This window comes from Bos grunniens, chromosome 16 (assembly GCF_055505025.1).
Source record: "Bos grunniens cultivar Pamir isolate PY7600 chromosome 16, Bosgru_T2T1.0, whole genome shotgun sequence".
Classification (NCBI taxonomy): domain Eukaryota; kingdom Metazoa; phylum Chordata; class Mammalia; order Artiodactyla; family Bovidae; genus Bos; species Bos grunniens.
In genome coordinates, this window is record NC_141180.1 from 79,704,283 (window position 1) to 79,720,323 (window position 16,041).

At 43.6% G+C, this 16,041-nt stretch overlaps 1 protein-coding gene across 7 annotated transcripts in view; it reads left to right on the plus strand.

The window, feature by feature from the left end:
* The first annotated feature begins 554 nt into the window (after positions 1–554).
* Positions 555–16,041, plus strand: part of DSTYK (dual serine/threonine and tyrosine protein kinase) — a 52,360-nt gene continuing 36,873 nt past the window's right edge. For 3 of the 7 annotated variants that reach the window (XM_086345632.1, XM_086345635.1, XM_086345638.1), the window contains exon 1: positions 555–1,565. In XM_086345632.1, coding sequence (XP_086201758.1) covers positions 1,301–1,565 — 265 coding nt within the window. In that variant the 5' untranslated portion in view covers positions 555–1,300. Of the gene's footprint in view, positions 1,720–10,245; positions 10,425–16,041 lie in introns of those variants that run through there. The other 4 variants (XM_086345637.1, XM_086345634.1, XM_086345636.1 and 1 more) reach the window with 4 other exon arrangements.

The window sequence follows — 16,041 nt, forward strand, 5'->3', positions numbered from 1 at the left end:
TAGTGACAAGTGCTAAGAGCACTTATACAAGGAACGAGAGGTTGGGAGACAAAAGCTAACATTTTTGAAGCAAAACTCATGAAATTTTAGAGGGCATAAAGATCGACTACCCCAAATTCTTACTTCATTGATCTCAAGGTAAGGCATTGGGGAAGTTCAGACTCAGTCTCAAGTCACCTCTTAAATTTAGTTGAGGACCTACACTATCCAGACTGTCTAAAAAGATACCTGGCCTGGATAGAATATTGGGGCTTTACACAGCAGGAAAGATAGGAGGGATCCGTGTCTGGAGAAGAGGAGAAAAAAAGCAGGAAGAGAAAAAGAGGTGGCTGTCAAGTTCTGTGTTCTTCCTAATTGTGTCCTAAGCTCCATGACAGTCTGTGTCATTAGAATTCTAGTCTTCCATATTAGCAGAAGGCAAGTTAAGATAATCAGAACTGGGTCCATATTAGCAGAAGCCAAGTTAAGATAATCAAAACTGGGTTGGAAGGCTACTAACCTCAACTTCCCCTAACCCGGCTCCATCTCTCTACTTCAACAGACCAAGTGAACTTCAGCTTATGGCTCTTTAATGACCCATACACACACACACCACCACCGCCGCCCCCAACTTTCTACCCCTGGACAAGGAAAGTCAAAAGGAGAATGCAATGCAAATATAGGAGTTTTCCTATTTCCATGAAATTTTCAGCCGGTTCCCCAGTATCTACTGTACGGGAAAGCGAGAGCCATTTAGGGTATAGTACTAGCCTCAGTCTTGTTTCCTTCCTTTCCTTTGCTATTATAATCTTTTCGCTCTGATTTCAGTAAGGCACTCCCCTTCTGCAGGAGTTCTGGTTCTGCAGAAGCTGTCTCACTCTAGAGACACTTTTGTAGGAAGGAGGAACATGTTTTTAAACCAGGGAGAGCGTGAGAACTCTGGGTGAGACTGGGGTAGAGTTATACCGGGTGTGTGTGGGTGTGTGGGTGTGTGTGTGTGGGGGGGGGTCGCCTCCACAGTCTCCAGGTTTTGGAGTTCAGCCCTGGCGCAGACTACAAGTCCCAGAAACCCCCGCAGTGACCCGGTGCGCCACCGATCCTTCCCCTCACTCTTCCAGACAGTTGAGATAAAGGTTCCATTCAGGGCCCGCTGCGGGTTGGTTTGTTTTGAACGGCGGTGACGGAGGCTGGGAGCCCGGCCGACTGCAGGCGGGGGCGTCAGGAGGCGGATTCCAGCCGTCTTAAGCACGGGGGCGCGGGAGGAGGGGAGCCGGGCCTGAGGGCCGGGGACCGAGCGGCGGAGACAGAGCAGGCTGAGGCGATGGAGGGCGACGGGGTGCCATGGGGCAGCGAGCCGGAGTCGGGTCCCGGCCCGGGAGGCGGCGGAGTGATCCGCGAGCTGTGCCGGGGCTTTGGTCGCTACCGCCGCTACCTGGGGCGGCTGCGGCAGAACCTGCGCGACACGCAGAAGTTCTTCCGCGACCTCAGGGGCTCGCAGCCCCGCGGCTGTCCCTCCTCCCCTGCGGAGGGCGGCGAGGCCGGGCGTGGCCCTGCCGGCGACGTCGCCGCGACCGGGCTGCCGGCGGGTAAGGAGGGCAAGCGGTGACAGAGACGGGGCCGGAGAGGCGAGCCCGGGGGGCGGGCCGCGCCCCTGCCCCAGAGAAACAGGCCCGGGAAGAGGCGGAAAGTGGGAGGAGGGCGGCGTGGCCGGGCCGGGGCCCGGCGGACCGGCTCTCTGAGGTGCCGTGGGCAGGCGTCTCGGGTGGGGGAGGGGGCGCCGGGGACCGGCCGGCGGGGCCGGGGGCGAGGGGCGCCCGAGGCGGGGTTTCAGGAGCGGGCTCGGAGGGACCGGCGGCGGGGGCGGGAGCTGGGGGCCCCCGTTTGGAGGCTGCAGAGGTGGCGCTTAGGAAAGTTACTCTAAGTTCGGAGGTGAGCAGTTGTGCTTAGGGTCCCAGTTCAGGGATGGTGGAGTGGGCGGGGGGGGGGGCGGGGGAAGGGGGGTGTGGATGCAGGATGGGCGGTAGGCAGGGACCCTCAGTACCCAAGGAGGCCAGGGGACTGTAGTGGAGGTTGTGTGTGTCCGCTGTGTGTGCGCGTATGTGTGCATGCTTGATTTTGTATGTGAAATATACATCAATCATGAGGCAACTCTGAAGAAGTAAGGAATATAAATCTAAATGAGGCTGGAATCGCTAAAAGGATATCTTATGTCTGCCACGGTATTTCCAGAGATGGCGGCTTGCGCTTATGGTAAAGTTAGAGAGGGGAAGGATCTCTCTCTTTTTTTTGTCTTGAAACTTGACTTGATTCTCTCTGGCATGTGTTGGAGACCTTAAAGCACTTAAAATCGTGCAGCGTCTTTGATCTTGCCTAATTTCTTGCTTCCTCTTAAACTGCTCTTAGTGGGAACAGGAGGGTTTGTTACCACTTGGTCTAATTAGGAAATAACAGGTTGGATGGGAGAAAGGACTGGCGTCCCATGTATTTAGATACATTGGGATAACACAGCAAAGAGTCAGTGGATTTCATTCAGTGATTCTCCAGCGAAAATGTGTGCTAAAACTAAAGTAAAAAACATCTATCCCACAGATTAATTGAGTAGGTCTAGTGGGTGGGTCCTAAGAATCTAAACGCAAGCCATCCCAAAGGGATTCTGATGCAGGTGGGCCACAAACACTTTCAGAAACACTGATTTAGAGGCTGACAGCAAATTCGAATATCAGGTGTAGAATGCGTTGAATTCTTAAACTCTTCAGAGTTTCTGTGTCAGGCCCTGTGTTTCCAAAGTTGCATGTTTAATATCCTAAATTTGTCTGAGACTCCAAAAATGGTGATAAAAATCAGATTCTGATTAATGATATTTCACGTAATTGGCCTGGATGTAGATAAAAGCTTTTGTTTATCTCATAGGATACAGTGGGAGGAGAGGGATGACTAGCTTTTCTGAAGTTGTGGTTTTGACATCTGCCCATCGGTTTGCTGTGGTAAAATGGACCCATAAAGGGTATTGATTTCTGTGAAGCTATTAAAAAACTGATTTGGGTGAGAAGGGCCGATGTTTTCAGAGATGAGCCCTAGAATGGGTACTTTCACCCTCTTCCTCAGCAGTGCTTGCCAGAAACTTTCCCTGCTCAGTTTTTCTTTATCTTAAAAAACCCTCTATTGCTGTAATTTTACAGCAACTGTTTATTTTAGAATTACTATTGAAAAAAAAGAGTAGATTCACCTCAGAGAGATGGAGGTTTTCAAGGCACATTGGTTGGCTCTTGTTTTCATTCTTTAAACGCCAACTTAAGAAATGCAAATGCACCTTTGTATTTTGCCTCGTTGGCTTTTCTAGTTGACTGCATCGTGAACTCATCTCCGCGTATTTAACTCTGTACACCCTCTGGAGTCTGTTCATCCAAAGTAAAAAGTAGGGAAGCGTACAGATGACGGGACAGGGAGCCTTTTGCCTTCGTTCCATAAAGTGCTTCCAGTAGTTTAGAGCGGAGAGTTTTCTCTTTGGACGTGAAACGGAGAAATTAGAGAGGTGGCACCTACTATGTATGTTTCGGGGGATCTGATTTTCCCTGCTGTTTAAATGATTGTGTTAGAAAGTAGAAGCCATTCCTTAAACGACAACTAGTTCTTGTTCTCTCCCTTTACAGACCATCTCTTTACAAGGTCATGTTCGTTCAAAGATTCTCAACTTTCTTCTGATTAATAGGAACTTGAAATGTCAAGGAAAGGAACACTCCTTGCTTAACCTCATAAACCTCCTGAAAGTTTTAATTGTTTCTGAATGGAAGTGTCTTCTCGGTTGGAATGTAGTATGGTATTTGAGCAATTGAAGATCAGAGACTAAATTTTCATTATTTCACTTTTAGCCACAAAAGAGATGGGGAGAACCCCCCAAATAATTCTTCCTTCTTAATTTTGACAGTTTTTAATTCACTGGGGCAGTGTAAAGAGCATATAACGTATATATACTTGATGTTTTAGAAGTTGAAAAGTAGGTAGAATAAAACTGAAATGAGAGTTGCTTAGCCTGTACAGGAAAAACTGAATTATAAATTGCTTTGATTCAGTTCCTCCTTTTAAAAAAAAAAAGCTTTATTTTTTATTTATTTGTTTTTGACTGCACTGGGTCTTCATGGTGATGCCCGGACCTCTGGTTGCGGCGACTTCTTGTGTTGTGGAGCACGGGCTCTGGGGCACTCGGACTTCAGTGGTTGCGGCACCTGGGCTCAGTTGTGATGCACGGGCTTAGTTGTCCCATGGCAGGTGGAGTCTTTCCAGGCCAGGAATTGAACCCTAGCATTGGCAGGTGGATTCTTAACCACTGGGCCAACAGGGAAGTCCCAGCTCCTCTTTTCTTCCCAGATCATTGGCCTTCTTTTCACTTAACTATGGGGGCTGAGAGCCTGTCTGTTGATTTAGCTCTGTAACAGGAGGTTCAAAGGTAGTGAGATAAAGGCTTTGAGCACTTCTGAAGATAGGCAGAGTGGAGTATTACAAAGTAGCAGAGGGAGAAGTATTTTTCTTATTTTATGGTCCAGCAGAGTTCCAAGCTATTGCAGTGTATCATAAACCTCTGGATTTTAAGAAGTTGCAATGACTCGAATATATTTAGTTGGAATGCTCTAGTCTGTGCTATATCCTTTCCTCCTGGTTCTGGTCCTTACTGAGTGACCTTATTGTGATTTGCCACAATGTTCTCATCTGAACATGGGGATTATAATAATAGTAGTTGCCTCTGGGGTTGTTGGGAGTTAATATATGTGCTTAGAACAGTACCTGGGAAGGTGCTGTGTAAGTATTAGCTATTAAAGATGGGCACAATAAGGGAGAGAAATGGTATGGACCTAACAGAAGCAGAAGATACTAAGAAGAGGTGGCAAGGATACACAGAAGAACTATTCAAAAAAAATCTTCATGACACAGATAACCACGATGGTGTGATCACCCACCTAGAGCCAGACATCCTGGAATGTGAAGTCAAGTGGGCCTTAGGAAGCATCACTACGAACAAAGCTAGTGGAGGTGATGGAATTCCAGTTGAGCTCTTTCAAATCCTGAAGGATGATGCTGTGAAAGTGCTGCACTCAATATGCCAGCACATTTGGAAAACTCAGCAGTGGCCACAGGACTGGAAAAGGTCAGTTTTCATTCCAGTCCCAAAGAAACGCAGTGCCAAAGAATGTTCGAACTACCGCACAGTTGCACTCATCTCACACACTAGTAAAGTAATGCTTAAAATTCTCCAAGCCAGACTTTAACAGTACATGAACTGTGATCTTCCAGATGTTTAAGCTGGATTTAGAAAAGTCAGAGGAACCAGAGATCAAATTGCCAATATTTTTTGGATCATAGAAACAGCAAAAGAGTTCCAGAAAAACATCTGCTTTATTGGTTATGCCAAAACCTTTGACTCTGCAGTTCACAACAAACTATGGAAAATTCTTAACGAGATGGGAATACCTGCCTCCTGAGAAATCTGTATGCAGGTCAAGAAGCAACAGTTAGAACTGGACATGGAACAATAGACTGATTCCAGATTGGGAAATAAGTATGTCGAGGCTCTATATTGTCATCCTGTTTGTTTAACTTATATGCAGAGTACATCATGAGAAACGCTGGGCTGGAGGAAGCACAAGCTGGAATCAAGATTGCTGAGAGAAATATTAATAACCTCAGATATACACAGATGACAGCACCCTTATGACAGAAAGTGAAGAGAAACTAAAGAGCGTCTTCATGAAAGTGAAAGACGAGAGTGAAAAAACTGGCTTAAAACTCAACATTCAGAAAACTAAGATTATGGCATCCAGTCCCATCACTCCATGGAAAATAGATGGGGAAACAATGGAAACAGTGACAGACTTTATTTTCTTGGGCTCCAAAATCACTGCAGATGGTGAGTGCAGCCATGAAATTAAAAGACACTTGCTCCTTGGAAGAAAAGCAATGACCAACCTAGACAGCATATTAAAAAGCAGAGACATTACTTTGCCGACAAAGGTACGTCTAGTCAAAGCTATGGTTTTTCCGATAGTAATGTATAGACGTGAAAGTTGGACCATAAAGGCTTAGCACCAAAGAATTGATGCTTTTGAACTGTGGTGCTGGAGAAGACTCTTGAGAGTCCCTTGGACAGCAAGGAGACCCAACCAGTCAGTCCTAAAGGAAATCAGTCCTGAATATTCATTGAAAGGACTGATGCTGAAGCTGAAACTCCAGTACTTTGGCCACCTGATGCAAAGAACTGACTCATTGGAAAAGACCCTGATGCTGGGAAAGATTGAAGGCAGAAGGAGAAAGGGACGACAGAGGATGAGATGGTTGGATGGCATCAGTGACTCAATGGACATGAGTTTGAGCAAGCTCTGGGAGTTTGTGCTGGACCGGGAAGCCCAGCGTGGTGCAGTCCATGGGATCACAAAGAGTCAGACAAGACTGAGCAACCGAAGTGAACTGATTATTAGTCAATAAACATTTGAGTATCTGGTATGGGAGATAAAGAGTCTAATAAAAACATTGGCCTTGGCTTTGGATTAGTGGAGATCAGTCTTCCCATTCTATATTTTTCTGTTAAGAAAGATAAAAATTATAATTATCAATACTGTGCACCTGTTTGTTTATGTTGAATGAGGACAAAAAGGACTAAGAAAATCTGAACTTGTTCCTCTAGAAAGGTATAATCTTATCACAACCATGTGCAACATATAAAGTGGAAAAATAGCAGAAAGCTAAAGTTAGATTATAAGCCTTTTAAGTGAGTTACAATTCTTAGGCTGTTATAGCTTTTTGCCTTTGGTTCGTGAACAGCTTTGTTTCTGTAGCATCCTTCACCCTCCTTTGGTCACATCTGATGTAAACTGGCTGCCACAATTGAAAGAGAAAAGCATAGTGTACCTATTGATTTAAGAAAAGCTTTTCTTAAGAAACAAAGTTGTTTGTAGTAATTTGTATTGATCTATTTGGAAGAGCTGCCTCAGCATTTCAACATAAGCTTAGCAGAGGTGGTGCTGTAAATGTGATTCTTAGTTATATTACCTTAAATGAAGAAAACCCCATTTCCCCAAGTATATCTAAAACTTTGGCTTTCTTTGTTTTCTTCTGGCATGGAGGCAATATATAGTAGTCAAAAGTTTCAACCACGGTGGTTTTTGGTTTAACCAATGGGGGAAAAGAAAGAGTAGTCAACTGGGACTTCCCTGGTGGTCCAGTGGTTGGGCTTCCTCTATTTCATTGCAGGGGTAGGGGTTAGATCCCTGGTTGGGAACTAAGATCCCATATGCTATGTGGCAGCACCGGAAAAAAAAAAAAAGTAGTCAAAAGCAAGCACAGGCATTTGAATCAGATCTGAGTTCCTCTTCTAGTTCAGCCTTTTATTAACTGTGGGACTTAGGGCAAATTACTCCATGGATGGAGGAGCCTGGTGGGCTACAGTCCATGGGGTCACGAAGAGTCAGACACGACTGAGCGACTTCACGACTTTATTAACTGTGGGACTTAGGGCATATTACTTAACCTATTACGGGCTTCCCTGGTGGCTCAGATGGTAAAGAATCTGTCTGAAATGTGGGAGACATGGGTTCCTGGGTCCGGAAGATCCCCTGGAGAAGAAAATGGCAACCCACTCCAGTATCCTTGCCTGGAGAATTCCCATGGACAGAGGAGCCTGGTGGGCGCTACAGTCCATGGGGTGGAAAAGAGTGGGACATGACTGAGTGACTAAGCATAGCACTTAACCTATTGGATTCTTGGTTTCTTCATATGTCACATGGGAGTAATACAGAATGTCACATCTATTTGAAACATCCAGAACAAGAAAATTTGTAAAGACAGAAAGTAGATTAATGATTTTGCCAGGGGATGAGGAGTAACTGCTAATGGGTGTGGGATTACTTCCTAGGGAATAAAAATGTTTTGGAATTAGATAGTGGTCATGATTGTACAACTTTGTTAATGTGCTAGAATTTTATGGTATGTAAATTTTATCTAAATAAGCAAATAGAATGGGAATGATAATGTCTACCTCACAAAGTTGTGACATTTAGAGATCATATAAAGCACATGGCACAGGCGTATAGTTAGCACTAAACACGCGATGTTTGAGTGTGTGTGTGTGTGTATGTACGTACTTGGTGAACATTAGATTAGGAAGTTGACACATGGGGACTGAGGGGAGAATAAGAGGAACAGCAGGAAAGAATGAGGGACAGAACAATTTTGAGCTGAAGCCAGATTTAGGCCCAGGTCTCTAAGCTCCCAGTTCAGTTCTGCAGCTCCCCTCTTGTTCTTTCCTGCTCTGCCCATGAGACTATAAAATGCACCCTTGCATAGGAGAGATTTTGTTACAAGTGAGTCATAACCCAGGCTCTGTAGCTTGCCATGAAACGGTATTTTACTTCAGTGGGAGATTTTATCTGATTGAGTATAGTGTGACATTACCTACTTAAGCTTCTTATTCCAGTTTCCAGTTCCTTTTCCCCTTCCTAATCTTCTTTGCTAGGATAATCTATTTTCCATGGAATGGGGTAGCCCACTACTAAAAAGGCTTGGATAATTCTGCCTGCTCTTGAAAGAAAAGACATTATTACCTTTAAGATGGTTATCATTTGCAACATGCTTAGTTTAGTCTTAAAAGTCATTTCTGATTTCAGTATGGTTAGTTCTTCAGCCTTGTGAGTAGCATTTAAATAAAGAATGGGTTTAAAATAAAAATTAGTTCTGGTTTTAAAATTTTATTTTGCTCTGTCCACTTTCCAGCATCAGCATTTCTTTCTCCATGCCTCTCTGTCTCACTAGGTTAAGGCAACAAAGAATCTTCCTGCAATAAATGCACTTCTCTAAAGCAGTCTTTTGAAAATAGAGCCTCAAAAAATATGTATTGAAGTAAATTTCACCTTAAACCTATTGCTCAGTTCCTATAGGCTCTAGACATATAGATCATGCTTGTATTTATTTATTTGTATAATAACTATGAATATATTTGTCTTATCTCACCTGCTACATTGTGAATTCTTAATGGTAAAGATGTGTTTAAAAAAAAAAAAAGATGTGTTTTATTCATCTTTATTGTATCCCTGCAATGCCTACCATAGTACATAACAGACAAATTAGTATCTGTTGAATCGTTTCCATGTCTGGTAGATTATTGGAATGATGTGTTTTTCCACTTCAGAAGGACATTTTTCCTCCATGAAAGATACACTATTTTGTATATTTGCTCACATTTTCCTGTCTGGTCCCTAAAAAAGAGCAATAATAAGCATTTGATAGATGACTAGTTAGGCTAGAGCTGCCAGTATCCCAAAGAATGAGTTTCATGTCCCAAATAATTAGTTGCATGCAATATCAGAGCTTCACCATGATATAGGAAATAAATCCTTAGTATTCATTCCCTCGGCAAATCTATATTAATGCCTAACTCGGTACTGGGTTCAGGACACTCAATAGTGAAGCACCATCCAAGTAACTGATATTTTTATTTTTAAGTTGAGGTTATGAAAGAAAGAAGCGTTAGCGTTTCATTGTGTATCCTCTGAAGGATTTCTTACACATTGGGATTTCCCGCTTAACCATTAGTCTTTGAGGGCATAAGGATAATGCATATGAGAAGTTCTAAGATTAAATGGTATTGACAAAAACAGGAGTTGAGATGCTTCACTAACTTTGTGACAGTACAGGAGAATTAACCCCAGTGTATCTTTGATGGAATAACTATAATTGTCTTGTTTGCATGGTTCAGAAGAAGAATGCATTCATGAAGGTTGTGGTTAGAGTGTCTTTCATCTTCATCAGAGCTTACTCACAGGGGAGCCAATGTGAAGAGTGTGAGGTGTGTGGGTGGATGTGGTTTTTTCTCTAACAGTTTTAAGATCTGAGGTGAACTCGCTGTTTACTTTTTGTAGGAAAATAGTTCACGTCTAGGGATGGTCCAGGGAATTTGAAAGGCATCATTCATATTAAAATAACAAGAGTGTAGAGTCCTTGAGAAAGATACAGCTTTTCCTTTATGACTGTCAGATGTCTGGAGTCTCCTGTAGGATTTTTAGTCTAAGCATAGGCCACCCCATGCTTGAAAATTGACTGCATTCTTTGCCAAGTGGGGAGTCTGGTAATCTTAGGGATCCTGGAACTTGATACTTTAATAGGACAGATGTAGCAGTGATTGAGATAAGTGCTCCCTTGCTTAAATCAGCCTCTATGAGGAAGTCTCCTCCTAATATTCCTCCAAAAGATTGAAGGCAGGAGGAAAAGGGGGCGACAGAGGATGAGATGTTTGGATGTCATCACCAACTCAACATGAGTTTGAGAAAGCTCCGGGAGTTGGTGATGGACAGGGGAGCCTGGCGTGCTGCAGTCCATGGGGTCGCAAAGAGTCGGACACAACTGAGCGACTGGACTGCGCTGAAGATTCCTCCAAAGGCCACACGAAAACTCCATGAAGGAAGGTTGGTCAAAGCATGGGGACTCCGAATTCGCCGTGGGCCCCTGGTTGAATTGCGCGTGATGTGCAGTGCCTTCTTTTGTGGTGTTTAGTAGGCAATGTGAGTGGTTTGGATGTATCCCCAGCCTGGGGGTGCCATGTGGCTGTGGGAACCTTTTGACCACAAGCCTTTGAAGTTGGGCTTAATAATGTGTTTCTGTTCCCTGGGGTGGTGTTCTCTGGGCAGGAAGATGGGGAGTAGAACTTGAGGGATTGTTTTGTTTTTCACTTGTTTTATATAAGGCATCAAAACTATCCCAAAGAATAATGAAGCTTATGTATTCATAAAAGCCTTTGATTGTTTAAAAAAAAAAAAAACTCTTAAAAAATGCTTTTATCACTTTTATTTTACTCAGATATAAAAAAAGGTCTAATTTTAGCTTCATCAGATTAAAACTTGAGTGTGTTATTTATGCCAGACAGTTTTTACCCTTTCTGGGTCATATAATGGAAGAGAATTACATTTCCCAGGATTGTTTTGGTGAGGCCAAATTTTCCAAACTAGAGAGACTTAAGGCCATATCATAAGAGCAAGTAGGTAGTGAGACTAATTTGAGTAAAAGCTTTGTGTTTATTCAAATTAGAGGGAGAGTAACTGAACCAATATGGAGTTTACTTTTTAGGAATAGTCTATATGATATACTCTACCAATAACTTTTAATGGGAGCTTCCCTGGTGGCTCAAGATGGTAGAGAATTTGTCTGCAATGCAGGAGACCCAGGTTTGATCCCTGGGTTGGGAGATCCTCTGGAGAAGAGAATGGCTACCCTCTGCAGTATTCTCGCCTGGAGAATTCCATGAACAGAGGAGCCTGGTGGGCTTTAGTCCATGGGGTCACAAAGAGTCAGACACGACTGAGCAACTAACACATATATAACTTTTAGTATTATGGAAATATGTAGGGGCAAGGAAGGAAGGAAGAACATGGGGGAAACAGCTAGTAGGAGAGAAATCATTCTTTTGACATGTAAGAACTCCCCTGGGAAGACCTATTTCAGTTTCTCCTGATTGAAGAATTGTGCTCCTCTTCTGGCTCTTACTCCATGAAGAGAAGTGGAGAAGTTCTGCTACTGCAACTTGGAGACATGGCTTGTTAGTCTAAGATAAAAGTAGTCTGTTGGCATATGATACCAAGGAGGCCGGAGCTGCACTGGAGGTGTGTTCCCTACTGCTGAGTAATCAGAAGGCCACTGCAGGCAGTGCAAGCTGGAGCTGCTTCTGGAGGCTTCTAGTTCAATTAACTGGGTGGTTATAGTTTACTTTCATCAAAATGGGCTTCCCTGGTAGCTCAGATGGTAGAGTGTCTGCCTGCAGTGCGGGAGACCTGGGTTCGATCCCCAGGTCAGGAACATCCCCTGGAAAAGGAAATGGCAACCCACTCCAGTACTCTTGCCTGGAAAATTCCATGGATGGAGGAGCCTGGTAGGTTACAGTCCATGGAGTCGCAAAGAGTCGGACACGACTGAGCAACTTCAGTGGTTCATCAGAGTATCCTGTCCTGGAGTGGGTAGTTTGTCTGCCCCTGCTTGGTCTTAAAGACTCGGGTTCTAAATCTGATCCTGAACTTAGATACTTACTTAGATGAGAGCCTTGGACTTCCCAGACTCACAACTGGCATCAGTAAACCATCCCTGGGAGATTGTGGAGACAGGAAGTAATGTACAGGGCAGAAGTGGGGACAGTGAGGAAACTTCTTGTTTAAAGTCTGCTGTTTCTGTATATAATGGACTTTCTCCTGCTGGGTTTTTTTTGACGAGTAGAATTCTGTCTCTCAATCTCTTTTCTCTGAGATCCAGACCTGGATATATTTTGCTGGTTATCCTTTTGGCTTATTTTTTTAATTATTTTGGAATAATTTCAAGTTTATGTAAATGTCACCAGAACTACTACAAAGAGCTCTCATACCCATGCCATGCAGGCTCCCCAGTTGTTAAGATTTTACTGCATTTGCCCCATCACCCAGTCTCTCTCTGTTTCTATTATATGTATATATTTTTGTGAACCTTGTGAAAATGAGCTCTTGATAGGTAGATAGCTCTTATCTCCTCGGAACACTTCCAGTGTACATTTCTCCCAAACAAGGACATGCTTTTACATATTAGCATTTGCTATTGTTCAGCTGTTTGGTTGTGTCCCACTCTTTGCGACCCCATGGACTGAAGCACTCCAAGCTTCCCTGTCCTTCAGTATTTCCCAGAGTTTGCTCAAACTCACATCCATTGAGTCGATGAAGCTATCCAACCGTCTCATCTTCTCTCACCCTCTTCTCTTGCCTCAATCTTTCCCAGCATCAGGGTCTTTTCCAGTGAGTAGGCTTTTCACATCAGGTGGCCAAAGTATTGGAGCTTCAGCTTCAGCATCAGTCCTTCCAATGAATATTCAGGATTAATTTCCTTTAGGATTGACTGGGTTTGATCTCCTTGCTGTCCAAGGAACTCTCAAGAGTCTTCTCCAATGCAATTCAAAAGCATCAGTTCTTCAGCACTCAGCCTTCTTTATGGTCCAACTTTCACATCCGTACATGACAACTGGAAAAACCATAGTTTTGATTATATGGACCTTTGTCAGCAAAGTGATATCTCTGCTTTTTAATACTCTTTCTAGGTTTGTTACAGCTTTCCTTCCAAGAAGCAAGTGTCCTTTAATTTCATGGCTGCAGTGATTTTGGAGCTCATGAAAAAATCTTGCATTTTTTCCCCACCTATTTGCTATGAAGTGATGGAACCAGATGCCATGATCTTTGCTTTTTGAATGTTGAGTTTTAAGCCAGCTTTTTCACTCTCCTCTTTCACCTTCGTCAAGAGGCTCTTTAGTTCCTCTTCAGTTTCTGCCATTAGAGTGGTATCATATGCATATTTGAGGTTGTTGATATTTCTCCCAGCTTATCTTGATTCCAGTTTGTGATTCATCGAACCTGGCATTTTGCATGATGTACTCTGCCTATAAGTTAAATAAGCAGAGTGACAATATACAGCCTTGTCGTACTCCTTTCCTAATTTTGAACAAGTCCTTCCTTCCATGTCCTATTCTAACTATTGGTTCCTGACCAGCGTACAGGTTTCTCAGGAAACAGATAAGGTGGTCTGGTATTCCCATCTCTTCAAGAATTTTCCACAGTTTGTTGTGATCCACATAGTCAGAGGCTTTCACTGTGATCCAACGAATGTTGGCAATTTGATCTCTGGTTCCTCTGCCTTTTCTAAATCCAGCTTATATGTCTGGAAGTTTTCGGTTCACGTGCTGCTGAAGCCTAACTTGAAGGATTTTGAGCATAACCTTGTATTTCAGCCTGCAGCTCCCTAAATCAGGAAATCAACAATGAGTCAGTAGTACCATTCAGGGTACAGACCCCATTTAAGTTTTGCCAACTTTTCCAATAATTTCGTTTTCTTTTTTTTTATGTTCAAAAAGTTGGATTTTCTTTTATTTTCATAAATGTGTTAATTTTTATTTTTTTCCCTTTTTTATTTTTTTATTAAATTTATTTATTTTAATTGGAGGTTAATTACTTTACAATATTGGATTGGTTTTGCCATACATCAACATGAATCCGCCACAGGTGTACACGTGCTCCCCTTCCTGAACCCCCCTCCCACCTCCCTCCCCGTACCATCCCTCTGGGTCATCCCAGTGCACCAGCCCCGAGCATCCTGTATCCTGCATCGAACCTGGACTGGTGATTCGTTTCTTATATGATATTATACATGTTTCAATGCCATTCTCCCAAATTGTCCCACCCTCTCCCTCTCCCACAGAATCCAAAAGACTGTTCTATACATCTGTGTCTCTTTGGCTGTCTCACATACCCAGTTATCATTACCATCTTTCTAAATTCCATATATATGTGTTAGTATACTGTATTGGTGTTTTTCTTTCTAGCTTACTTCACTCTGTATAATCGGCTCCGGTTTCATTTTTCTTTTTCATCCAGGATCCTGTCCAGGAGCACGTTGCATTTAGCTGTTAATGTCTCTTCAGACTCACTGTGGACAGTCTTTTGGCCTTTCCCTGGCATTTATATCTTTGACAGGTTTAAAGAGCAGGCTTTACATTCTATGGGGTGACCCTTAGCCTGGATTGAGCTGTTCCATGAGTAAACTCAGGTCACGAGCTCTCAGCAGGATCAGGCACAGAAATGATGTGATGTATAGTCATTACCCAGGGGTGCATGATGTCTATCATCCACCGTTTTTAGATGTTAAACTTGATATCTGGTCATGTCAGTGCCCTTTACATTTCTTTATCTTCAAGTCACTGTTCTTCCTTCTCCAGTTGTTTAGTCTTTTGTGGGAAGGTGTTCTAAGATTTCAGTGATAATCTTGCTCCTGAAGGTGCCTCCTACTACTGGACCTAGCGTCCATTGACAACCCACTTGCATCAGTTGAAGGAAATGGCAGTCCACGCCAGTACTCTTGCCTGGAAAGTTCCATGGACAGAGGAACCTGTTGGGCTCCAGTCTGTGGGGTTGCAAAGAGTGGACACGACCGAGCCCAGGCCGTACACCTGCCTCAGTGGTGGTGTTTGACATGTTTAACATGACCTGGCCTGTGTTTCCTCTGTGTGTCTTAGTGTTTGGGATGGAAGAGCTTTCCTTTGCCACTGTTTGTTTATTGTTTATACCAGTGTGGACTTCTGAAGTTTTTCAATGGACTTTAATTTCTTATTATTATTTAACAAATGTTTTCATGCGTAAATTGTCCCCAGTCTGGTCAGTAAGCCCTGCTTTGGGCTGGTTCCTGTGTCTCTGTAACACATTCCCACCATTGGATCATTCTTAGTGGTTCGTAGCTGAGAGATGCTGCCTTCCCTCAGTGAAGTGTGGGGTTGGCTTCCTAGGGAGCTGCTTCTGCCTCTGCATCCCATGAATCACAGTTCCAGCTGCCTTTCTGCTCCCTCTGCAGCGTGGCCAGCCTCAGGAGCACTTTCTCCTGGAATGGAGCTTGTCAGCAGGCTGCTGAGTGTGCTCTCTGGGCTTCGCGTAGCTCCCAGGAGATCCAAGTCTTCGGCCAGGCGGTGGGGGGTGTTGCGTCCCTCTTTCCAGGTGCAGTCAGGTCTGCTTTTCACACTATTCAGGATCTCCACGTGGCCACCAGGTAGGATGACTTGACGGCGTTTCTGCCTGCTTGACTCTCAGCTGCCAGGAGCTTTGGCTGCTTGAGCACGTTTCCGTTACCCATCCACAGAAACCGTCCCTTTCAAGCAAAATGCTGTGTATTACTTGATCCTGACAATTCTGAAACCCAGACTACCTAAGCATGTGTTTTCCTTAAATGGGAATACCTCCTCTGTAATTCAGAATCCTTTAAATTTAGCTGAAGGTCAGAGAGCTTGTTTGGAAATGATAAATGTTTCTTGGCAGAATTATTTCTGTCTCAACTCCTGGGGTTTTTTTGTAGCTCAGTACTTTGAAGCTTGTAGTAGAATTGACTGTAGAAGAAGGACCGATTCATTTCTCGACTTAGGATTTGTCCTTTACACTTGGCGCATGTAGTTAATAAGAAATAAAACATTACTCCTTATTTGTGTAAATGCAAATTTGTGTCACTGATTACTTCAGTGACTTACAAAATCTTTTGTATTTC